The 25,778-nt window shown below is 39.1% G+C and overlaps 1 protein-coding gene across 11 annotated transcripts in view; it reads left to right on the top strand.

Moving 5' to 3' along the window:
• Positions 1 to 25,778, top strand: part of LOC103155452 (pleckstrin homology domain-containing family A member 5) — a 145,962-nt gene that overhangs the window by 98,760 nt on the left and 21,424 nt on the right. For 5 of the 11 annotated variants that reach the window (XM_016663564.1, XM_007577138.2, XM_016663563.1 and 2 more), the window contains 11 exons: positions 1,948 to 2,031; positions 8,979 to 9,098; positions 14,362 to 14,415; positions 16,279 to 16,359; positions 18,706 to 18,768; positions 18,847 to 18,927; positions 19,015 to 19,167; positions 21,189 to 21,290; positions 21,403 to 21,511; positions 22,071 to 22,114; positions 23,912 to 24,103. In XM_016663564.1, coding sequence (XP_016519050.1) covers positions 1,948 to 2,031; positions 8,979 to 9,098; positions 14,362 to 14,415; positions 16,279 to 16,359; positions 18,706 to 18,768; positions 18,847 to 18,927; positions 19,015 to 19,167; positions 21,189 to 21,290; positions 21,403 to 21,511; positions 22,071 to 22,114; positions 23,912 to 24,103 — 1,083 coding nt within the window. The remainder of the gene's footprint in view (positions 1 to 1,947; positions 2,032 to 8,978; positions 9,099 to 14,361; positions 14,416 to 16,278; positions 16,360 to 18,705; positions 18,769 to 18,846; positions 18,928 to 19,014; positions 19,168 to 21,188; positions 21,291 to 21,402; positions 21,512 to 22,070; positions 22,115 to 23,911; positions 24,104 to 25,778) is intronic. The other 6 variants (XM_016663565.1, XM_016663566.1, XM_016663567.1 and 3 more) reach the window with 6 other exon arrangements.

The following is a 25,778-nucleotide window of genomic DNA, read 5'->3' as shown; positions in this document are numbered from 1 at the left end:
AAGGATAATATAAGTATTGTCATTGTTTGAAGGCTTTTTGTGGGTGTGGCTTACCTCTCTTTTCCTCTGCAGGGTGTTCAGGCTAAAAGATTCCCTGGGGGCCTGAGCACCTTTTAAAGGTTCCAGAAGAGACCAAAGCAGATGGAAGAGGGGGAGCAGTAGAGCTAGGCATTTTATAAATTTAATGTTGGATTTATATTTATATTGATAAAAATGTGTAGAGATGCTTAAAATTAATAGTATTTGGTAATATATATTATTCTGAGGATTTAGTTAGTTTGTCAAACTTTGTGTGTATGTATTTTGTTTTACCCTGTTTCTTGGTGGGTTGTGAATTGGAACAGCCAGCGACTATAAAAGGGCTGCATGTTGGCCACAGTGGTGTTGCTGCTCAGACCCTGGGCCAATCTAAGCAGGGTTGTTTGTCTGTTAAATGTTGGTGAATAAACACCCAGTGGGTTTGCACAGTTTCTCTGCCTCAAGTCTCCTACTTCCTCCAGCCGCTAAGGGCCGTCCTAACAAAGACAAACATGTAGAAGCTGAAGAGTCCATGAATGAGGTGGAGAATAAAACATTTGAGGTATGGCAGGAAAGTTGAGAGTGGGATGTCTGTTTTGATGTGGTGGAAGAGGAGGATGCTGAGCTTGTTTCTGAAGTAAATCTGTTGAATAATGTGTTCATTTCATTGATTTAGTCTAGCTGCTAGACCAGGGGTGCCCATAGTGGGTCCTGGAGGGCTGGCATCTTGCATGTTTTAGTTCTCTCCCTGGTGGTAGTAACAACCTCTTCAGCAAGTCAATGTTCTCCTTAGGCCTTCAAATGAGCCATCATTTGATGCAAGTGTGTTAAACCAGGGAGAGGACTAACTAAAACATGAAGGATGCCGGCCCTCCAGGACCCACTTTGGACATCCCTGTGCCAGACAAAAGCAGTGTTAGCAGTCAACCCTGGTCCTCACCGACCCCCTGTCCTGCATGTTTTAGTTGTTTCCCTTCTGCCACACCTGAATTGTATCTCTGGGTGATTAACAGGCTTCTGCAGTACTTGATGGTCATGCAATCATTTGAATCAGCTGTTCTGGAATAGAGTCACATCTAAAACATGCGGGGGGTGGTGGTTGAGGGTGGAGAAACACTGGGTTAAAGCCTGTGATATAAATCCATGTAGAGATGCTGGCTTTGGGAATATAATCCTGCAAGCACATAATGCTGCAGTCCCGTTACTCTGGCTAGGTCCTTTTTAGGGTTTGGAGTTCATACAACTTACCTTACCTTACTCATCATGACTTCATGGAAAACATAATTAGAACTTCCTCTTTTTTCTCACCTGTTTCCTCCTGCTTCACATCCACAGTGCCTCCTTTGAAATCATCTGAGGTTTGGGGCTGTAATTGAGGTATTATGTGAGTCTTTGAGATGTTAATCATCTGCACCTGGTTGTAAAATATCACATTGCTGCTATGGCTATTCATCATAACAAATGTCAAAAAATAAGAAAGTGCCCGTAAAAACCTTCCAGCTGTATGACATTCAAAACTAGAGTGAGTAATTGCCCCAAAAAGTAATATTTTAGCCAGAAGGTGGTGGAACCAAGTTCTTTAAGTAGATTAATTAGAATGGAAGTAGAATGGATTGGAGCTGCATCTTGAACGGCTCAATTCTACAATCGTAATAATTATGGTAAAATATTTCTTTTCATATTTTTTCTTTACTAAATAAATTAAATCCAATTAAAATTCAAAAATACTTTATTAATCCCAAAGGGAAATTAAACAATAAATTAAGGTTCTCAAATTAGAGGTTTAATTTTTCTAATTTTTTTATGCTGCTGGCATAAAAAAATATGCCAGCAGGCTTGTATTTGAATACATAAATACAAACCTTGTGTATTTAAGGCTTGTTCCACATCTTTACCTGGGCTGTTCAATCTATTCTCCATCTATCACAGTATGGATGTCCATCAGACCGACGGTCTGTGGCAACCTGTGTCCCTCCTGAAACCATCACACCACAGTCTCTGCAGGGGAAGACGGTGAGTGTTCACTTTGCTCCGCACCTTCCCATAGTTCCTTTACTAGCAAATAAATAAAACAAACACTAACATGTTTATCAATTTTGAGTCATGGTGGCCTGTTTTGATCCTTTTCACACCTCTCATTATTAGTGACATAATTCTTTGCAATTTTACAAATCTGAACAGGTAAGAATAACATAGCCTCAAAATATGTTGTTAGGATATCGAAAGGAAATATACAGTTGCAATATTTCAGCAAATATTTCAAATGGGTTTAGTGTACAAATGGTGTTTTGAACATATTCAAGGTTTTATAACAATTTTTTTATGTGAAATTTGTTTTATTTTATTAGCTAAAATTGCAAAGTAAAGCAACTCTAAACTATCAGATATTGCTCAGCTCACAGTGCAGATTTAATTACCTTTATGGACCCCTGGCAGCGTGACATCACATGCGGAAGATCCCGCCCCCATTTCCCGGATGGCTGACAATGACAACTATTGGTTTAAACCAGGGGTCACCAACTCCAGTCCTCAAGGGCCACCATCCTGTAACTTTTAGATGCGTCTCTGCTCAAACACACCTGGATCAAATAAACTGCTCATTTCCAGCCTATTGCAGAGAGGAATGAATGCTGGTGAGGGAATTCAGACATTTTGGAGCAGAGGTGAATCTAAAAGTTGAAGGATGGTAGCCCTGAAGGACTGGAGTTGGTGACCCCTGGTAAACTGTTACATTAGCAGCATAACTCTTAAATATACAGCCTGATATATAAAAGAAAAAGGGACGGAGAGCTTTGATAGTAACTGCTTGAGGGAGAGGAAAATAGTTCAGTTATTCTTTCTTAACTTTGACATCTGTAGCATGTAGATGTGATGTGGAATTCAGTATGTTTCGGTTCAGTAAAAAAATCATAAGGACGGGGTTCTGTGGTGGTGCAGGGGCAAAGCACAACCCACGCATCAAGGCCCTAGTCCTCATGCCGGTGGTCGCAGGCCCGATTCCCGGCCTGGTGAGATTTGCCACAAGTCTTCCCCCTCTTTCCTGTCAAACTACTTTCAAATAAAGGCCACTAGAGCCAACAAAACCTTTAAAACAAATCAAAAGGACAACCTACACAGCAACTCTGACAGATCATGAGTAGAGTAGGTGTTTAATTTAGCCAATCAACCACTGCAGTGTAAGATAAGCTAATAGCAGCAGTAGCTAATCTACCAAAGTGATCACTCAACAGTAATCACAAAATAAACATAAAACTGTAATGGGTTGAATTTTCTGTTCATTGTGTGGAAGTGTTTTTGGTGTTGAATTCTGAAACATAAAGTGGCTTTGCTGTCAGTTGCTTACAGTACCATTATATGGTACTATAGCCCAGTGCCATACAAGCCAAAGGAAAATATATTTTATTGACAAAATATATATATTTATGCTTTTATTTTTAACTATGTCAGCTTCGACCCTTCATATACACCCTGATTTTCAAATAAACAAAATTGATGTGAATTAAAGAAAATATATTCAATTACTTGTAAAAAATATCTGACATGCTCATTCTCAAAACTTCCACATGTAAATAACATACAAGGGGTCCATGGTTCTCAGTACACTTTGTCACTAAGCCCAGTTTTATATCTGTTTATGAAATTAGAATAAATTACACAATGACACCGATCCAACCAAATTTTGACATTTTTGTATACATTTGTTTAGTTCTGCAGTATTATTCCTAAAACTGTCTCAGTGCTGCCCTCCTTACGTTGAATGGTGAGTGGTGAATCTTGCAGTTCCATCCATCCATTTTCTTACACCCTTGTCTCTACGTGGGTCTGGAGGGGTGCTGGTGCATCTCCAGTGAGACATTTCCAGCAAGATGTGGGGTACACCAGGGCAATTTTTTTTTAATGTATTTATTTTTTTAAAGTAGAACTTATATATATATATATATTTTTTTTTTTTTTTATTTTTTTGAAAAGAAATATTTAATATATGTATATATTTTTACTATCTTTTTTTAAGAAAAGAGAATTATTAAAGGATAAAATTATTACTATTATTATAAGGAATAGAAAAGAACATGTTGGAACATTCTTAATACCAAACGTTTATCTATATGCTAAAAATCTGTTCCGTTTGAATTATTTTATTTACAGAGATCCTTTGTCTGTCACACATTGGGATATAAAACCATCTAACTCAGACACACTCCAGCGGTGATCTGGATTTGGAATGGCAAGCATTAATCGGTAGCTTTTTTCATGTTTACATGTGTGATTTATTTGTAATGTGGACATGGAGTGGAACGGGCCTCCTCTACTCTGACTTCTTCTTCTCTGACTGCTGACAATGATAGGCTGCAGGATGGACCACTGTGTAAGACGGACTGCAGTGCTTAAGAAGTGACATGGGGCTCACCAGAGCAATTGGTTATCACACAGCAGAGCCGTGGCAGTGCTGTCCCCATAAAGGTCTCCAGTGACACAGACAAAAAGATTGGATGTGTCACTGCCCAGATAGCACAGAATGATTGAAACCACATTGAATCAATGTTGAAGGCTGACATTGAAAAAACATTGAAAGTGGTTGGTCACTTGTATGTTGAATCAACGTTAGGGTTTCAACCATAACTGACATATCAATGTTGACTCAACCATCATCTGTATGTCAATTAACATGCATATTTGTGTTATTACTTTGAATCAGTTAGGAATCTACCTAACTGATTCAAGTTAGGAATCAGTTAGGAATTCCTAACCCAAATCAACCCAGATTTGGGTTGATTTTATATTGAATGAAAGCTAGAGATTTATGTACATTTTTAGGTCTGATAGGTCTACATCATAACATACCGCTAAAAGTTTCTTCACTGATGTTAAACACACTATTTTATTGGCAGATGATGGGTAAACTGTGTACAAAAGGTTAAAAATGACAACATGGGTATAACATTTTATTTAAGAAAAGAGGGACAGATATTTAAACATATTTGACTCCTTTTTGACTGTCAGAACAACAGTATGTTGTCCACATCAGAACAGCATCCATGAGGTTAAGCTTCATACTGTATGAACCAGAGAAACAGTACAAGGTGCGGTAACCCCAGTTTGACTCTGGTTGGCGTCACTTTGATTCCTTGAGATGTCTTCCTCCCATTCTGGCGCATAATGAAGCCACTTCTTGACAGTTTCGCTGCAGTCCTCAAAAGTCAGCTTTGGGTCAAACTGCAGAGCAACAGCTGAAAAACACAAAAATAAAAGTGAGGAAGGTGCCGGTTAGAAAGATGATAAACATTTGAAAAGTTCTGAAAGACATTGAAATATTAAACAGTGGACTGGTTACAGGTCTGAGAAATACAAACCGCATAGTTCCCCATGTCCACTCACTGTTAAATTAATATTTATCTTAATCTTTCATTAATATTTACCTTAATGTTTACGTATACAATTACATTTACCTATCAAGCTGCAGTATAGTGTGCCATTTATGATGCTGCATTCATGTTAAAATGAGGGAATCAATATTTAAAATAAAGGCTGTTTATCAGAAAACCTAACGATAAGATTAGTGTTGATTTAACACACCAGAGACAAATAAATAGAGCAAAAGGTGATTTATGCTGTAGTTGGAAAAATTATTTATAATTTATACAGAATAAACTTCCATTGAATAGCTGGTTCAATCTTCCATCATCTACAAATATTTCCAAATAAGTTGATTAAATTCCTTAAAAAGTGTCTATATGCTGATAAAGATCCCACACAAATAAAAATAGTCCAGTTCAGTTTAACCAGTTACCAATCCAAGGATCAACAGACTGAATCAGTCATTAGCAGGTTTAGTTCAGTGTTTCACCTGCCTTGCATGTTTTAAGTGTTTCCTTTCTGCCTCACCTGGATTAACAACTTTCTGCACTTCTTGATGGCTGCAGACGGTCATGTAATCATCTAACTCAGCTGTTCTGGTCCAGAGGCTCATTTAAGCACGTCCCTAAGCATATCATAATAAAAAGTTAAAAACAAGTGATTACTATCACAACAATTTAAAGCCCACCTGGAGCAGCCAGCCTTACACTTCCTTGTCCACCACATGTTCTCCCAGACCAAACAATAGGCCCCGCCCTATTTTAAAAATTCAAATCCCACAAAATCTCGCAGGATTTCATACTTATGCCTGGAGTGGTGGGTAGGATGAAAATAATACAAAAGGAGACATGACCTTAATTATTAAGAATATCTGTTTTGCCCCAAAATAACCAGGATTACTATGGGCATAGAACAATTTCCTTATTTTTCAATAAACACATTTAAGATCAAAGTAATATTGAAATACTTACCATAAAAGTGCTCAGAGGAGAATTCAATTCAGAAGCCGGTAGCAAACAAGCCAGCAGCAAAGTGGCTGTTCGGTTGGGACAAACCACTAGTGTAAAACCGGGGGGGTGGACTGTACAACTCCTAGTACAGACTTGTAGATGTTTTTGTGTCAACACATTATGCACAGTCAGTAATAATATTTACAGACAAGTAAGAAAATGTACAGAAAGGAATCACGACCCACTGTTCTCAACATGTAGTGCTTAATTTGAAACATGATTAACCCCCACCTAGTAATAAAATGTTCTGACCCAGAGTTCAAGGAGGGGAGGAGGGAAGAAGGGACGGGAGGGGGTAAAGAGGGGAAGGTTGGGAGGAGCGGCTGGGTGGGGGAGGTTTGGGAGGGAGTAGGGGGAGATGAGGAGGTGATGAGGGAACAAACTGCCCAGATTGCACACAATGGTAAATCAACGTTGAATTATAGTCAGAATGGTTGGCTTTTGGTTGAGGTCGACAACTGATGGTGGATCAACCATCAAACAACCATCCACCTCCAGCCAAGTAACCAATGTTGAAACTGTGTCATTGAATCAATGTTGTTTTGTGGTTGAAATCTAATGAATGACATGCTGATGTCTGATCAACGTCTGATCAATGTTGAATCAACCATCACTGTATGCTGTTTTGCCGCACCCCTTCCCCCTCCTCTCCTCCTCATCAGAGCTCTGGGTCTGAGCATTTTATTAGTGAGTTATCACATTTTAAATTAACCACTGTAAAGGATAGTGGGTGATGATTCATTTCTGTACATTTTCTTACTTGTTCATAGAATTCCTACTGACCGTTTGTGTGTGATATATTGACACAAAAACATCTACAACTTACTATAAGGAGTGGAGCGGTCCACCCCTGCTATTTACATGAGTGGGATGTCCCACTCATGTAAATAACAGCGAAGTAGCACAACCACTTCGCTGTTGGCTTGTTGGCAAAAGATGTTAATTCAATGTTGAATTGCCATCATGTGCAATCTGGGTACAGAACGGAATCACAACTCAGTGTTGTCAACACATAGTACTAAACAGCTTACATTGATTGAACATTTAGATTACTAGTTCTTCCCCAAACCTTGTCCTCAAGGCAAACTGACCTGCATCAGGGTTTTGCGTTTTCAGCAAAACCCTGTTAATCAGATGTCAATTAAAATCATGTGTGCTGAATTAGGGAAATGCCTAAAACTTCCTGGACAGTGTGCCCTGAGGACCAGTGCTGAGAAACACTGGATTCAATGTTGGCATTTCAATCAATGGATATCGACAATAAATCAACATTGATTCAATGACACAGTTTCAACGTTAGTTAATTGGCTAGAATTGCATTCAATTCTAGGTTGATGGTTGATCCAGCTTCTGTCGTTGACCTTAACCATAAATTCAACCTTTGTGATCATAATTCAACATTGAATTAACATCTTTTGCAAACAAGCCAATAGCGAAGCGGCTGTGTGATTGGGACATCCCACTCATATACACTGTAGGGGTGGACTGCTCCACTCCTTGTTGTAGATGTTTTCGTGTCAATATATCACATACAAACAGTCAGTAAGAATTTTTAACACGTAAAAATGTACAGAAAGGAATCACCACTCACTATCCTCTACAGTGTTATTTAAAATGTGAGAACCCCCGCTCAGTAATAAAATGCTCTGACCCAGAGCTCTGATGAGGAGGAGAGGAGGGGAAGGTGTGCGGTAAAACAGTATACATTGATTGAACATTGATCAAAGGTTGATCAGGCATCGGCATGTCATTCATTAGATTTCAACCACAAAACATTGATTCAATGACAGTTTCAACAGTTAGTTAATAGAGGTGGATGGTTGTTTGACGGTTGATCCACCATCACTTGTCGACTTCAACCAAATATCAACGATTCTAACTATAATTCAACGTTGATTTAACATCGTGTGCTATATGGGTGGTCATCTACCTTTTTCTACTGCTCTTGTGGGCCGCTCTGAGATTTTGTTTATACAGAAGTCTGATTGTGTTTGCTTCATTCAGCGTATGAAGGATGATGGGGGGAAAAAAGGCAAAACAAATTTCAGCTAGAAATGGGAATTGCCTGCACTGTGAATGTAGCATTAGCTTTAGCATGAGATGATTAACATTACTTTACATACGGTACTCATTGAAAAAAGAGCATGTCCACCAATACAACATCATTTTTGATGACCTGTTGTCCCTTTTGGCCTTTTACAGGACCCATTTACAGAAATTCAGAGTTGCTCATTAATGGGGTTTTTTTTGTTTTTTGAGACAGTCCACTCATGCAAACTCTAAACAGTGAGGCAGAATTCGAAATTAAACCCTCCACCTGCTCCATCTGTGAGACAAGGATGCCAGTCACAGACACACCATAACCAAAAAAAATGCTGTAAGCTGGAATGTTTATTGCAGGTGTTAAACATAAGCAAGCCACTCAAGACATGACTGGGGTCCCAGAAAAGTGATGCAGAGTTTTGTTTAAAATAAATGCAATAAGAACATAATAATCTTGTTTAAGAAGCAATATATCCAACAAACCAATATGCTGACAAAAATACAAAAGTCAATTTTAGTTGTTTGTTCTCCTCTTTGTGTTGCTGTGTGCAGCCTGAGGAGCTGACTCTGCTGCTCATCAAGCTCCGCCGGCAGCAGGCAGAAATCAACAGCCTGCGGGAACATACAGTAGCTCAGCTAATGGCCCTGGGAATAGAAGGGCCCAACCCCAAGGTCAGCCCCGAGTGTGCATGCACACATTGGCTCTTTGTGATTCTCTGTCTTTGAGAAATCCATGAATTCGGGTGTGTGCTGGTCATTTCTCCCTTTTGCTGTAGCAAGCATTTTGCAGTTTCAATTGTTTTATGTCTGACTGCCATTGAATGTTTTCTAACCATGTGTTAGTTCATGCTTGTCTTGGTAACATTTGATTTAAAACATAAATATTTAAATTGAATTTGGTGTGCGCTTAAAGTTATTTACCAAAAAGAGAATAAAATATGCATTTTTACAAACAACATGACTACATAATTGATAATCCCTCGTCTTTTTAACATTGGTCCAACATTCTATCATTAGCATTTTTTCTGACCTCAGATTGAATATCTAGCTAATCATCCACTTCACAGAAACCATAAAATGCTACTGTTCATTTAAACACAAGTTTAGCTTTGTGTTTAAATGAACAGGCTTTCAACCATTATTAGGGTTTATATTGTCATAGCGACCTGCTATGACAATATAGCAGGTTGGAAATCATTCAGTTTTGGAAATGAATGATTTCCAAAACTTAGAAATCATTCATTCCACTACCAGGTCTAAACAGCTGTTTTATCCCACAGTAGGATAAAACAGTAGGGCTCTGTGATATTACGTTGCTGTAATAACTATTGTGTGATTTAAGATATTTCTAAAATATGTAAACTTTATGCCAAAATTAAGGACAGAGAAATACACTGGATTCTCAGCCAGCTTGAAGGTATTTATTCATGTGCCTCTGTTAACACACCAAATTCAATTTTTTGTCCACCAGTAAATCTGGGTACTGATGAATAAGTTTGTGATTTTAGGTGGTTGCAGCTGCTTCCTTGGGTTTGTGTTCTGCATGTGTGTCAGTGCAGTGTTGGTAGAGGTGCTGCTCCTCTGCATGCATGCTATTTAAGGATTTCTGTGCGGTGATGCATCTGTTTTCAGCTTTCTGTGCTGTGGTGGTTGTTTCTTTCCAGTCAATCACTGTTTTGTGTTTCAGTCTCATATGGAAGCTTGTCCAGTAAAAACTTCTTTTAACTGGTGCATGCCTGAGAACTTTGTTAAAAACTTATTTAGAGAATTTTGTATCAGTAGAAATGGTAAGACCCTTTAAAGCAGTTACTAAAAACTCAACTGTGTACATGGCATGCAGTTTATCAAAACCTTTCATGACCTTTGAAATATTGTCATTATTAAATGATAATATACCCTGGATTCATGAAGTACCATGGGGTCTGTCGCAATAAGCAATAAATAAATTAATTCCATGATAAATTAAAATGAGCTTGATAATAAAATAAGGCCAATAGTTTTCAGGTGCATGCTTGCTTGTTTCCGTCATGTCTCTCCAGTGCATCGAGTTTCTCTTCCTCTCTTGATTCCATCGAGAAATGTTCCCGACACACAGGGAGCAACAACAGCAAAAAAGCATCAGTATTCCACCACTCATGGTGAACCCGATACATGTGCACATGACAACACGATAGTAACGACAGCAGCAAATTTTCAACTTTCTTGTGTCGCCTCACTAGCTCACTGCACATCTACGTGTACGAGCTCAAAAATCACAAATTTCACCTCACTGCACAAGTTCAATACAAATGGAGAGAGAGGAGAGGAGAGGGAGCGGCGCTGCGTCCTGTGTGTCGAGCCCATTAGGAAGAATGAACACTCGCACCAGTTACCTGCCAGGCCTCCTAACACTGAGTGTAGCATGAAAACTCTGAGTAGGAATTAGCAATTCAATCCCAATGGACTGACAGTTCACACTCACTGGGGTGTTTAATTGACAAGTTGTAAAAAGGCCAGTGCAAAATTGTGTACAATAAAACAGTTTGCTCAATTGCAAAAGAGATTGACTTTAGTGTAATTGAAAAGCATGAAAAGCAAGCATTTCAAAAAATGCTGCAAACTTTTGACACCTAGTTCTACACACACACACACACACACACCCCCCCCCACACACACACACACACACAATTGGCAATATTGGCTGTTTTCCCTGTCTGAGACCAGTTTTGTAGGGTAAGTTTGTTTACAGAGAATTAACAATGCATTTTATTCATTTATGGTTTATTATTTTGGAATCAGAACTCTGGAAACCAAAAATGTTGTAGCAACCTCGCACAGTGGCACCAAAATTGTTGGGAATCAGAACTTGCGTTCATGTTTTGATTACATAATTATTAATAACTAATAATTTATCATTCAAATTATTAATAAAGTTACAATTCTTTAGGTGATTCGGGAAACCATCCAGAATTTCTATGGTCATAAGCTAAACTCAGTCTCTGGAGATGGAATGAATTCAGACCACCGGCAGAACAAACTCTTCACACAACAATAAATGATCACTGATCATGACTGAGAATTTATAGCCCAACTTTACAGCTGAATTATTCTGTGAATAACTTCTTACTTTAACTACTGGTATGCACTAAAACTACTGATATGGCAAAATTGAATAATAAAATGAGAATCAAATCAGATTAAGATATATGGCATGAATTAGGAAATCAAGAAAACAAGAGAAGTGGGAACAAGAGATCGCCTGAGAGAGATCCAATGAATTGTAGCAGACCTGAATCAAAATGATCTGGAAGCAGACAATATCTAACATGTGGACAACTTACCAACAACATGATATGAGAATACTAAATCACATGTTCAGCAAAATTCTTAGCAAGTAAATAACAGAAAGGCAATTTACAAATATCCTTAGTTTAAAACACTTAATTCAGTTCAGAAAATGGAACAGTCTCACTCTGAGCCAATCGTCAGTTTGAATAAAGCAATGTCCAAGATCAAAAAATTGATGGAACAGAAAAACTCTCTTCAGGCAGCAGACATAAACTGCTGGAGTTTCTTAGCAGAACCTCTGGTACTTTGGGTTGACTAAACCCAGGAAAGTACCTTTCTCGTCGAGGAATGGAGAGGTTGCCACAGCTGGCCTATGCAGGCAGATGCATCAAGAGATTTTGACGTCTCTATGGGAACACAGAAGTGTGAGGTACGCAGACCACTGCCTAGAAGTTCTCCAGTGAACACTTTGAAGGTTTGGAAATAAATTGTCTTCCTGGGCAGCAGGAAAAAGGTTCAGAGCTCTTGTCTCTTGGAGGTTGACTCCAACAAGACTTTGGGATTGAGGTCTTGCTTCTGTAGTGGGATCAGTTCTTATCTGAACAGCAATGAGTTTTATTGCAGAGAGGAGTTTTAACAGTGACGTCTCCAGCACAAGGGATGTGTGGACATACAAGTTCAGAAAGTCCCTGAACAAAAATGGAATACAACATTATCATATCTCATTATGTATTTTAGATATTTAATACATCTTCCAGTTCCAGTACTAAAGGTTCATTAGAAATTAGTTTATTGATCTTTATATTATTATGATGTTTTCTTAACAATGGTCTCAAAACATTAACATTATTGCTAATCATAATTTTTGGAACAATTAATCGTCCAGCAAAAATTTTGCTGGACGATATTAATATCAAGTTTACGTTGATATTAATACACACATCACTTGTTAGTAAAGAACAACTTCTTTTTTGATTTCCATATGTTTAACATCATTGGGAATCTTCGAATCCACACTTTCAGAATCTGGTGGTCCCTGAGTGTTTGTGAAAAGGGTTGTGTTTTCCTCAGCCTAAAAAGTTAGAGAAACACTATGTGCATAATCAAGAATCAAGTCTTGTGGCTTTGTGAAGCAGAGGAAGGAGCGAAGACTCAAAAGTTGGGCCAAATGAGCTCTGGCATGGTGGGTTTGAACTTTTTGCAGAATAAAAAGAGGTCAGCTGCTATAGTTGAGTAGATAGGCAATGCCAGCAGCATACCCCGGAGTGAGTCCTTAGGATTCTATTAAGAAAATGTTCTATAGAACACATTCCACAAACTAAGACATAAACAATATGTCACAACAGTATAATATGAGACTGAAAATCTGTGGGAAAAAAGTCAAGCTTTTCTGCCTTCTCCCAATGCTAACTAGAAACAACCAATCAGAGACAAGAACAGAGCTGTCATTCGTATCCATCTACACGCCTCTCAGATGTGCAGTTCCACCAGGTGTTTGCTAATTGCTCCTGGCTAGTCTGAAGGAGCTGAATGAGGGCGAGGAAACTGCAGCTGTGAGGAGGAACTGTGCCTTGAAGGCAGCACTAGGTTCACTGAGGTGTTTGGCACAGCTGAATGGTTGCTGCAGGAGATTAAAGGATTTCTCAAACCTGCATGAAATCAACCAATAAATCAATCAAGTTTCTTTTTATAGCACATTTCAGCAAAAAGGCAGTTCAACAGCTTCACAACATAGAGACAGAAACATACAGTCATAAAAAACACCATAATTGAGAAACTATTTACAAACATTATGTTTTGATGAGTGCCATCACCATTGATACACATCAAATAAGCTGGTCAATGTTTCATTTATTATGGTTCAAAAGCAACTTTACACACGTTTTCAGCCTTGTTTTAAATAATTCAGAATTTCAGCAGTTTTGCAGTTTTCTGGAAGTTTGTTCCAGATTGAATGCTGCTTCTCCATGTTTGGTTCTGGTTCCGGGGATGCAGAGCAGACCAGTAGCATAAAGAATCAAGGCATATTTTTGACGAGGGAATAACATTGTAACATGACGTAATTCTCAGAAAAGCCAATTTCACATAATACTGTCCATTTAAAAAAAAAAAGAAGAAGAAGAATAAAACAGTCACTTGGTCACTTCCATCAAGATGAAATGCCAGCACAGCATTTTAACTGTGCTGGCACCACAGAGCAGCACCACTTAGTGCTGTTGCTGATTTCATCTTGATAATAAAAGTGCAAAGATATTTTGTTTTCCAAAGAACTGATTTTCAGATGATTTCATAGTGCTTGTTTTTGGCACAGAGAGCATGTGATCTATTATTATTATTATTATTATTATTAATAATAATAATTAATAATAATTAGGGAAAGAGCTGAATACAAATACAAATTTGTATTCTTGACCTGTAAATTGTAGGGTGGTTTAATAAGTTTGAACTTATTAAAAATGCGCTGTAGTAAATTTCCTTCTCTTCTTATCTCAGAACTAACAAACTGCTGTTTATTCCATTTTAATTCATCCAGCTTTTCCCCTCCTTTACCCATATGTCCAGACATATGGGTAAAGGAGGGGAAAAGATCTGAGAAATCTGTGATTTCACAAAAAATATGGCTTTCATCTTCCTGCTCCTTCTTTTTTATCGTCTTTGACTGCTGTAGACTGATGTTCTCTCCCACCATCTGCAAAGGAACCTTACTTACCTGGACAAGCAGGTGAGAACTCTGGTTCTGGTACAGGCAGCGTATCTGTGATCTCTGAATTGGAAATTAAACATTTGTTTTTGAAACATCTCTACCACTTATTAGTGTTCACAGCTACACTGAGTACAGTAGGTTATAGGTGAACCAGAAGTTGCTCTTATCTCATTTCTGGCAACATTTCACCTCTTTGCTAAGTTGGAGCAAAATCAGGTATTTTTGAGTGACATAATAAAAACACACCGATAGTAAAATTGAGCAAGAATACATTTCTGACAGTGACTATAAGCTGTGGGCATTTTGCCCACAAAAGTGCTTGTAATAGATATATAGTGTATTTGAGCAATTTTGATGACACCCAAACTGTGATGTTTAGAAAACTGGGTCAGAATGTCTTTTAATAGCAAGTTATGTAGGATGTTGGTGATCAGCAGTACTCATCTACTAAAAGCTGTCCAGGGAGCAACAATGGTAATCCAGAAACAGGGGTCATGGGTCAGATTGCTCAAGACGTTATTACTGATTATGAAATAAGAGTGTTGGGTTCTAAACTATCTGTAAACTAACAAAGTAATCTACATAGAGAAATCAAAGCAAACAAGTCTATCTGTTATATCCATTAAATAGATGTTGGCCACAATTGCTATTAGCAGAAAGGGACATTAAAATGGCATTTTGGACCATTCTTCCAAAATGTCATCAGCTCCCTCCACAGATTTTCTTTGAGTTACATGTCAGGTGATGTAACTGGACCATTCTAGCATTTTCTTATTTCTCTTAAACTAAGAGTTTCTTGGGCTGTGTGTTTGGAATCATTTTCATTTTATTATTGAAAAATCCAACTTCATTTCATCTGCAGATTCTTTGCAAAAATGCTCAGTTACATTTCTTCATTCATTCTTCTTTGAGTTATATGATGACTTCTCTATGCTGAAAGACAGACACATCATGATATTCTTGCCTGCAAACTTTATTGTTTGCAGATGTGTTGTTTTCTATCCTTCCATGAAAACAGTCCAAATTTGCTCTTGTCTGACTGGAGGCATTATTCCAGTATTTCACTGGCTTGTCCAAGTTTTCTATAGCAACCTTGAAATAAGCTTCTATATTTTTTTCTCTTCAGCAGTGTTGAAATATGTTTATATAATCTATGGTAGTTAGATGCATGACTCATAGTTTTTACTGAAAGACTGTACCTGCAAATTCTAAATCTTCCTGAAACTTTGTAAGAGATCCTTGGCTCTTGGAAAACTCATTCAAGTATTATTTTGTCTCCTCTCTCAGAACTCTAGCAGAAAACACTTATTTGTGGCTGGTTTATAGTATTTTGACCCAAAAGGGGCTAACCAGAAAATCTAAGAAGTTTCAAGTTACATATATATTTTTGCTACAACAAATATCTTGAGAGACGTTTTTACTTTTACTCATCATGACAGGCTTCTTCTGTAAATCCCTTGTAATGATAAAACTTTTTTATAACCAGCTGTTGTTAAATTGCATTGATGCGGGCAGGTCTGTTTTCTGCTGAAATGTTTCCCCAGGTTTCTATGGCTTTCTGTAACTTTTAGCAGTTCATTTTCTTCATCTGTTCAGGACTGTGTCATTTCACTTTAATATGTATTTTAATTTATAGACTGACTTGCTTTGATGTCTATGTGGGTTATAGCACAGGTAGGTCTGGTTGTTAAGCACTTATTTTCTACACTGCCCTGTTTATAGGTTTATAGGTTTCAGACTGCAGTTTAAAATAAAACCATCGTTTTTGAGCAGTTCTTTTTCTTCTTTTGTTATCACCTAAACAGCATCTGATATCTTAGTCTCTCTTACCAGCTGTGTTATTACACCACTATATCCTCTTCTTCCCGGCACTGATGCTAGACGAAGGAGAATGAGCCTCTTATCTTCATGATTCACACTATGATTGAGAACTCTGCACCAAGGCCGCAACTCTACCAGCAAGTAAGGTTTTTGGAAGGTGCTGACTTGAATCGGCACAGAGCCCGTCCAGCCATCTGCTGAGAGTTTTGGCTGGGTCACAACCTTGTCATGGAGTTTTAGCTTCACAACTATGGGGGAAATGTTTGCTATAATCCAAGAGCACACATTTTTAGTCTGAAAACAGAATTTCATGTCTTTTGTTCTCAAAACTTTTAATACTTTTGCTTGCATTTTCATTTTGAAAATGTATTTCTTCTCAAAACATGTAATGATTGTACTCAAAACTTCTCCTCACACTCAAACTTAGTCTCTGCTCACTTACGAAACATAGATCTGCCTTTGGACACAGTTGCCTGGCAAACTCTCAGTCAATAGAATGATAGTGTTGTACTGGGTGCATTTGTTTCCTTCTAGAGGGTTTGCCTGTGTGTCTACTATCAGCACCACCTGCACCACCCACTGGATGTAGGGGGAAACAGCGACATCAGCTTTCTGCTCCGTAGTTCACTAAACATCTGCCAGCAGTGATCTACTGATCACTAACAGCCTTCTGATCTTAGGCAGGATTTTGTTCACCCAACGAAAGACAATATAGTCACAACATTCTATCTGTCTGTCTGTCTGTCGCAGTTCCATGTTTCGTAAGTGAGCAGAGTCTAAGTGTGACCACGAGGAGAAGTTTTGAGTACAAGCATTACAAGTTTTGAGAACAAAAGATATGAAATCCTGTTTACAGACTGAAAATGTGTGCTCTTGGATTATGGCAGAAACATTTCCCCATACACAACTGCTAACTCACCTAGGTTTCAGGGTTAAACATTAGAGTGCTGAATGAGGTTGCTTTAAATGAAAAGTTCCCAAAAAGCAACCAGGAAATTGAGGCGTCATTTCTCAAAAGAAACAATCAATCCTCCGAAGACTTTACTTTTTATCTGAGGAATAAACTTGAGTTTGCCCTGCAGCTTTACTTTGTTTCCAGCAAAGCTCCAATGTTTCAACATGACTTGAAGTACAGCAGACTCCAGCCAAAACTTTGCTGTGGTTGACCAGTTGTTGTGTATCCACATCTCCACCATCAAGACCCAGTTTCACCACATTGAACCATTCAATACCAGTCACTGGATCCTTCCCAGATATAACAGCTGATGTCTGTAAAATGTCTGTGATTCAGCACCTGCCATTTGAGATGCTTTCCTTTACTGGAAATGACCCAAACTGAAGCATGGGACATGTTGTTCTGTCCACCTGTCTTCATCCGCCATAGTTTGTTGTCTACGACACATATCTACATGTCAAGATGAGTTTTTCTAAAGATGTATTTTTCAGATATTCTTTGGCTGTGTTGAAAATGAATTTCTTCATGAAAAATAATGACTTCTACCCTTTATGAAAGGCTGATTGAGGTCTGTACAGGGGGGCAGGTTTGCTCAGGTTAGCAGAGCTTTCTTGAGTCCAATCAGAAGTCCTTCTCACTTCACTATGTAAGAAAGCAACAGTCATCATCATTGAGATTTGATCTGTTTCATGCAGTAGTTAAGAGGTTAGCCCTGCAGGATGGACCCCTATCAGGATCCTCCTACGGAGCCTGGTCATGTTGATGTGCAGCCCCACATCACCACTGCCTGTGAAGATGTTCAGTTGTTTTGCATGTTTGGTTAAAAAAAAAAAAATCTTCTCCTTCCAGTGATATACCCTGACTATGAATACTTTCATCCTGTCCTCCATGACAAAAAATAAGGATCTCATCTGACTCAAATCCTTATTTTGTTTTGGTCATCTGATATTTAGCCTCAGTGAGTAAACATTTGCTTCTTCATCAGTTCCCTCACAAACATCACCTCCTGCTCATATGTTTATAGTTTAATATTCTTAACCTTGTGCTATGGACCTTTATCTACCTCTATGCTCCCCTTCTACAACATTTTTGTTTTGTTTCTTTTCTCTGTATTCCATATGAAATAACCATTTTGAAAGGAATTTCTGAGATGTTTGCATTGTTTTACTGGCATTTCCTCCTTACACTGTGTAAGCTCTCTCTGAGCTGCAAAATTGTTTTCAACAACATTTTTATAAAAGTCACTGAGTCTATGCCACTACGTACAGAATGGGACTCCATGACTCCCATTTTCATGTGATCTGCCTCTCAACCCCCAATGATTAACATTGTATAAAATGTTAATCATTGGTAAGTTTACATCTTGATCAACTGCCAGCTTGATGATTTGTGAATAAGTGTGCAGATCTCTTTCCTTAACGGCAAAGAAGGGCATCTAAGGAATATCAGGAGAAACTGGTTTTCATTAGATCTTAGCTAATGGGTTGTTGACGCCCCCCACTGGTCCAGTCTGAATATTCCTCCTCTTTCAGATCACTCCAGAAGATTTTAAAGACAGCTCTTTAAACCAGTCCATTGACAAGGCTGATGTAGAGGTAAGAAAGCTTTGCTGTCAATAAAATGCTGAGCAGCTCATGAACTGCACAGCTGATCTCAGTGTTTGCTCACATCAGACCAAGCTGAGCAGACTGTGTGAGAAGGACAAGGTGCTGAAGATGCAGGAAGAGAAGCTCCAACAACTGCACAGGGAAAAGGTACAACCCTGAGCAGAGCAAGCTCACCTTTCCACATGGACAGCAGTCTCAGGTACGCAGTAAGGAGTTTCTGTTGTTTTGTGGCAGCACACTCTGGAGACGGTGCTGATGTCAGCCAGTCAGGAACTGGGTGAGCAGAGTGGCTCCAACACGGCGGCCATGCAGAGCCTGGTCCAACAAAGAGATGTCCTGCAGAGCGGCTTGCTCAGCACCTGTAGGGAGTTGTCCAGAGTCACCGCTGTAAGTTCAGACTCAGATTACTTTAAGATAATGTTGATGGCAGCATTATCTCAGCTGATACCCTCCTCCGGGAAGGAATCGGCCAATCAAAACAACACATCTGATGTAGCTTCCATGAAGAGGAAAATAATTCAGAGAAAACTAACAGTTGAAATAACATTGAATAGAAGGAGTGGAAGAAGAAAGTGAGAAAAACAGGTTAGTTTGCCCTCCAGCAGCCAAAGAATTAACCACAAAGCAAAGTAAAATGCTACTTTACAAAACAATAATTTGCCAAAAAAGGAATAGCCTGAAGCCAAGGCTTCTTCTTGCCTATCTTAGTCATAGACTCAGTATTTGACGAAAATGAAAATGGAAGATATCTGCTGTCCATATACATACATATGAATTAAAATATGCATGTATGCACATATATAGACATTTGTAGGCTATATATTGTTCACATTTTCCCAATAGTGGGAAAATTTGACACCATTGACCGTGTGGTCAATGGTGTCAAATAGATCAATGAACTGGTGCTTATTTATTAAGAAAGGAGCCCATGCTCTAGATATAAAACCAGATGTATATAACATTAGCTATAACATGTTTTTGAATACGTTTGTAAAGGAATTTCTTAGGTTCTAATTGCATAAAGGCAGAGTCACCAATGTGAAAATCTGTGAACACACACATTCACACCCCTACCTATCACTAAATGCTGTGCATGCAGACTCGCATGCACAGCATATGGACACTCACATGTGCACACACTTTGAATCACTGTTGTTTCTCTGATCATTTCTCTTACTCTCGATGCTTTTTTCCTCTGCTCCCTCCCTGCCCCTGCTTGCTTCTGTTTTTGTCCTGTCTTTTTCTCTTTTTCTATATTTTTGGAGCCTTTCTTTGCACATCCTCCGAATCTACAAATTATGGATCTGGTCAACTGGTCTCTCAATGCAATTGATAAAATTTTCGACGAAAAGTCTGGGCACAGGAGAGCTCTCTTGTCCTGCAGGGACACACCCAGCGGGATTCACCCTGGATTTATTCATGATAACAGGATTTCTGCTTGTGGATTCCTGGCTTATCGATAAATTTGTGACGGACTTGGCCGAACTAGCGAACACTCAGACTGTTGGTGAGGACAGAGATGCAAGTTGGATGCAAAGTCTTGCTGAGACTCGCAGCCCAGCTGAGGACTCAAACTCACTAAGTCGATCTTGGAGAAGTTGCTGGTTTCAGTTCAGTGGAACAACCAAACTAATTTGGATGATTGGGAACTGAGATGTATCGGAGAGACTTTAGGGAAGATTGAAATGTATAATCAAAGACATTCTGCTTCTGAATTGGCTTTCCCCATGTTGCCTTGGAAGGGCTGCATATCTCTAATCTCCTTGAAGATATGTAAACACAAAGCTCCTTCCCACCTCACCACCTCCTCTTAGCCATGCAGCTGTGGAGCTGAGCGCTCCTAAGGACATTCCTAGATAACAACACTTTTATCGGACTTCTGCCTGGAGGCAGAGCAACGTGGTTTCATGGCCCTTTGACGTCACCGCCTTCACTCATGTCTTTGTTTTGCCCCTTTGGTTTGTCTGAATGTTGCCACCTGCCCTACTGTGTCCTTTCCTCTTTTTTGTTTTACAAACGGTGGAGTACTCCCTATTTCACCCAGAAAAGGATTATTTTAGTTTATTAATAATAACAGAAATTGTGGAGTACGCACTATTTAGATCAATATTATACAGCCCAGAAATGGAATCAGAATTAGAATTAGAATAACTACGAACTTAGAATCCAGAAATACTTAACAGGAACAGTCACTACTTAATTACTTTTATATTACTACTTTTTAGAAACTGTAATTACTCACTTTACACCAGAAAAGGATTAAGATTAGTCATTTTGCTTTTTTTTCTTCTTTTTCTTTCCTATGGTTTGTTATTTTGTTTGAATTTCCTTTTAATTAATGTAAAGCACTTTGAATTGGCTTGCTGCTGAAAATGTGCTATATAAATAAAATTACCTTCCCATCCCAGGAGTTGGAGCGATCGTGGACAGAGTATGAGCAGCTGGAGGCAGATGTTACTCTGGCCAGGACCAACCTGCTGGAGCAGCTGGAGGCCCTGGGCAGCCCACAGGTAGCAGACAGACCCAGACCCACTCACAAACACACACTCTTTATGTGTGTGTGTTTGAGCCTTAATGAGGCTATATCTTACTATGTGTTTCTTTTGTGTGTGTGTGTCTTAGACAGAACCTCCAAGTCAGCGGCACATCCAGATCCAGAAGGAGCTTTGGAGGATCCAGGACGTGATGGAGGCTCTGACTAAAACTAAACCCCAGCAGAGAACAGAGTGTGGTGAGTTTATGACACAGATCACTTCCAAAACTTTTCTGCAACCTTGGCATCTAAATCTTTTTCTACTGTAATACAGTCATATTCAATAAGTCAGATTAAAAGATGTCGGATTAAAAATACCTTATGACAATAACAACCATTAAATAGGAATGAAACATGATTTGACAAGCCCACGTTTCTGTTTTTAAAAATAGCTTTTTGCTGGTATGGTGTAAAATTCATAATTTAAATGTCAAGTTTTCAAAAATTATAATGGAAATAAAAGCTTTCAAACATTCATCTGTGTGGAATTAATCTATAAAATTAGATTCACTTTGTGATAAAGTTTGTAAAATAAATGGGCTTTTCAATAATCTTCTAATTTATTACAGTAAATGGTATTGAAGTTGATTTTGCTCTAAAATGTTTGTTCCTGTTAATCCAAACAGGCAGTTAGCTCAGCGATTGCTTCTTGTGCTCAGGCAGCCATTTTCCTGGCTGCGTTTAGTTGGTTTTGGAGATGTTAGTCTGATTTAGTGGTTCCTCCAGATATTTCTACTCTTTTTGTTATATTTTGCAGGTTTTCCTGGTTCAACGCCTCTTTCTAGTCAGCAGAAAAATGAGGTAAAGCCCATACATGACATCTATCACATAACCTTTGGTTTTAATAAAATACTCTCCAAGGTTGGTTAGACCAAATATTATTTGCTCATTTAGGCCACAGCAGCATTGGCACCAATTATTTATCTGAGTTTTTGCTGCTTTCATCCCCAAAATCTTTTTGCTTGGTGTTGATGTAACATCTGCAATATACAGTATACTACAGTATATTGCAGTATTCCTGGGCGTCAAGGCAAACTCCCCTGCATGTTTTAGGTGTTTCCTTGCTTCAGCCCAGGTGGTTTCAGTTGCCAGGTGTTAGCTGAACTGCAATCATCTGAATCAGGTGTATTAAAGCAGGGAAACCTCTAAAGCATGCAGGGCAGTGTGCCTTGAGGGACCAGGGTTGGGAAACACTGCCCTTTTGAACATTTTTTCATCATTAAAAGACAAGATTTAATTATTTCTGATATATTAGTAAAATTAATTTTAAGTCAGTTCAAAGTACCTTAGTGAATTAAAATATAATCAGAAATACTTATTCCAGTGATTCAGTTTAGAAAGTTAAACTTCTATTTGATGGATTCAACCGCACACAGGCCTATAGCTTAAGTACTGAACAATATGTCCATGTACTGTGCAGTATCTGCACAGTACATGCAGATACTGCACAGATACTGCACAGATACTGCACAGGTCCTCCATACCACACCTCAATGAGGTGTGGTATGGAGGACATCAGTCTGTGTTTCTGCTGAGGTGTTCAGGATGTCCAGGAGGCAGGAGTTCATCCTGTAACCAGTGGATTGCCAGTTCAAAGCGCCAGTCCACATATTTCTATTGTTGTGTCCTTGGAGATGACCCTTCATCCACCAGTGCATGGCAGCCTTGCAGCTGTTGCTACAGTGTCACTCACACTGTCAGTATACGAATGGGTGACTGACTTCATGTGTAAAGTGCTTTGGAGTCCTCTGACTTGATAAAGCGCTATAACAAGTACACGTCATTTTCCATAATAGCAGACTTTGGGTCAACTGGTGTCTCTCAGATTCTCTGTGGGGTTTATGTCAGGCCAGTTTGCTAGTTTTACCATGGTTATTAAAGTAGGTATTAGTATGTTTGACCAAATCATGTTGGAAAATGAATTTATCATTGTGGTTTGGATTCTGTGACCCTGAAAGCTTGATCCAGTTGCTTGACAACTGTAAAGTCAGCATTCTTTCCCAAGATTATGTGGGTGTAACATAACTGCAATATAACATTTCTGAATTAAAATATTTTATTATTTCTCTGATTATTAGGAATTGTGAAAATGTTTTGATCATTAGTAATCAAAAATTTGCTTCTGAACAAATTTTTGAGTTTTCCTTAACTGTGAGGCAAAAATCATGAGAAACTGATCGATATCACTCTGTGAGGAATGAATACAAGTAATATTTGAGTTTCACTTCTTGAGTTGAATTGATGAAACACATGACCTTCTTCATGACCTTCTTCATTGTACTTCATTTTTTTAAATGCAGCTTGTACTTCACAACAAAAGGGAAGCAGTCCAACAGTTTAAAGTTCAAATTCTAGCACAGCCAGTTTAGTGTAGAGTTGTCAGTCTGGTGTGTCTCCTGTAGCCAACGTGTCCCTGCTGCATGTTTCTGTAGCCTAGAGACAGCAGTTTGGACATGTAACATGCATCTTTGTTCCAGCTTGTGCATAATGTGTGCGGTGCGAGCACGCCACTGTCTTCACCAGTAAGCTCGGCTTCAGTGTGACGGTGTGAGTGTGGTCCTGTCCTGGTTCTGAGCTGTGCTGTTTAACTGTCAACAGGCAGTGACGCTGCTGCCACCCAGCCCACTTAAAGAGGGCACCAGGGTGCCCGCTCGCCCGCCCCTCCCTCAGTGCTATGACTCAGAGTGCATCCCTCACACATACCCCCACCACTCACAACCTGGCAGCCGACCCCTCCACGCTCACCGCCCTGAGGAGCGCAAGGCCAGCTCCAGGAATGGAGCACACAGCGTAAGACCTGTTTAAAGTCTCCATGCTCCACTCCAACCTCCACCATCCCTTCATCCTCCGTCATCAATGAACACACAGAGCCACTTCATCTGACCTCAATCATTTTCAGCCTCGCCATCAAATATTTACAGAATGAGAAGCTCCTCCAAGTAACTTACCTCCATCAGCCCTGCATTTCTACACCATGATATTCACCCCATCATGGTTCATCCTGCGTTTCATCATTGTAATCAGATTTTGCCTGCTGTGTCTGTCCTTCACCTTACCTTTGGGCTTTAAAACATCGTGTTGTCCTCCAGTTAACCTTCTGCAGTTTTGCAGCTTATTTAAATTTAGTATGTAAATTTAATTAGTGCGGGTTTTTGCTCTGTGACCTCTGTACTGGAGAGTGTGTATATCTTTTTGCAAAAATATTCATACCCCTAAACTTTTCTATATTTCATCAAACACAACTCGGAGCTTCGTTGTGAAGTGAAAGTGATTCTTAAAAGTTTCAGTTTCTTTGAATTAAATTTCATTCAATAATTAGGTGTGGTGTGACATGGAGAGAGACATGGAAAATCACTGCTGTCAGGATTGACCTACATGAGATAGACAATGAAAACATGTCAGATGATGTGGACAAGCTGCACATATTCATACTCCTTCTATAACATAGAAGGAGGCACGTGCAGAGCGGGGGGGCTGGGGGGGCTTGAGCACCTGCCCCTTTTGCTCCTTGCCCCCAAGTGCCCTTTTGGTCAATTTCTTTTTCTTTTTTTTGGTATTTTTGGTATTTTTTGGTATTATTATTATTTTTGGTATTTAAGCCCTCTTCTGACACATAATAACATGTACTAAAATTAATTGGTTTTTTGTTGGGGGTTTTTTGTACAACATAATAAGCCGGTCACCTTGTTACCTTTGACCTTTTGCCCGTGACACATGACACAGTTGCCTCCCGCGCAGTGAGATAAGCCGGCTAACTGGAGCTCAATGTAGCGAACGTTCCAGATTACAGAACAGTTTTTGGTGAAAAAAAAAAAAAAACGTTTTTGGTCAATAAAGTGGAGTAGACTTGCTACTTGTTAGATGACGGAAAACCATGTTGAACATATCGTTTCTGCTTCAGCCAGAGTAGCGGTTTAAGCGTTTTTAAACATTTTTCTAATCCAATAGTCCAAAGCGTCCTCTTTTTGAAATGGAAGTGTGGAGCAGAAGTCTTGCAGCAGCAGGCAGGAGGATGTGTGACTGAAGTATCAGCATGTTATAAATCACATCTGGGGAGCAATCTTGGTTAAGACCAACCTTAACCACATCTCAATCTCCTCTGCTTGAGTGGAACTATCATAGTTCTGCCTTCTAAGGTAACCTCTCATCATTTCAACCCACTCAGTAACAGTATATTTGTCAGTGTTCTCTCCTCTAAAAATTGGAGGTGCTGTTTCTGATTTTACTATGATGTTGAATTTTTGACTATCAAAGACAGAAGTGTCTTCAATATGGGGACCATCTTGTTTCAAACAGGAGGCATTTTGGGTTTCTTTTTTCCCAGCAACACCAGAAGAACACAGTTTATTTGTAATGGACTCTCCAATCTGTGAACCTAACTGATAAATCATGTCACTTAATAAGTGTAAGTCATGGCCAGTAGATGTAGAGTGGCTCGGGCCCCCAAGCGACATCTGCCCTATAG

The sequence above is a fragment of the Poecilia formosa genome, unplaced genomic scaffold, assembly GCF_000485575.1.
Source record: "Poecilia formosa unplaced genomic scaffold, Poecilia_formosa-5.1.2 Scaffold429, whole genome shotgun sequence".
In the NCBI taxonomy this organism is placed as follows: domain Eukaryota; kingdom Metazoa; phylum Chordata; class Actinopteri; order Cyprinodontiformes; family Poeciliidae; genus Poecilia; species Poecilia formosa.
This window is presented reverse-complemented; position numbering and strand designations above follow the sequence as displayed.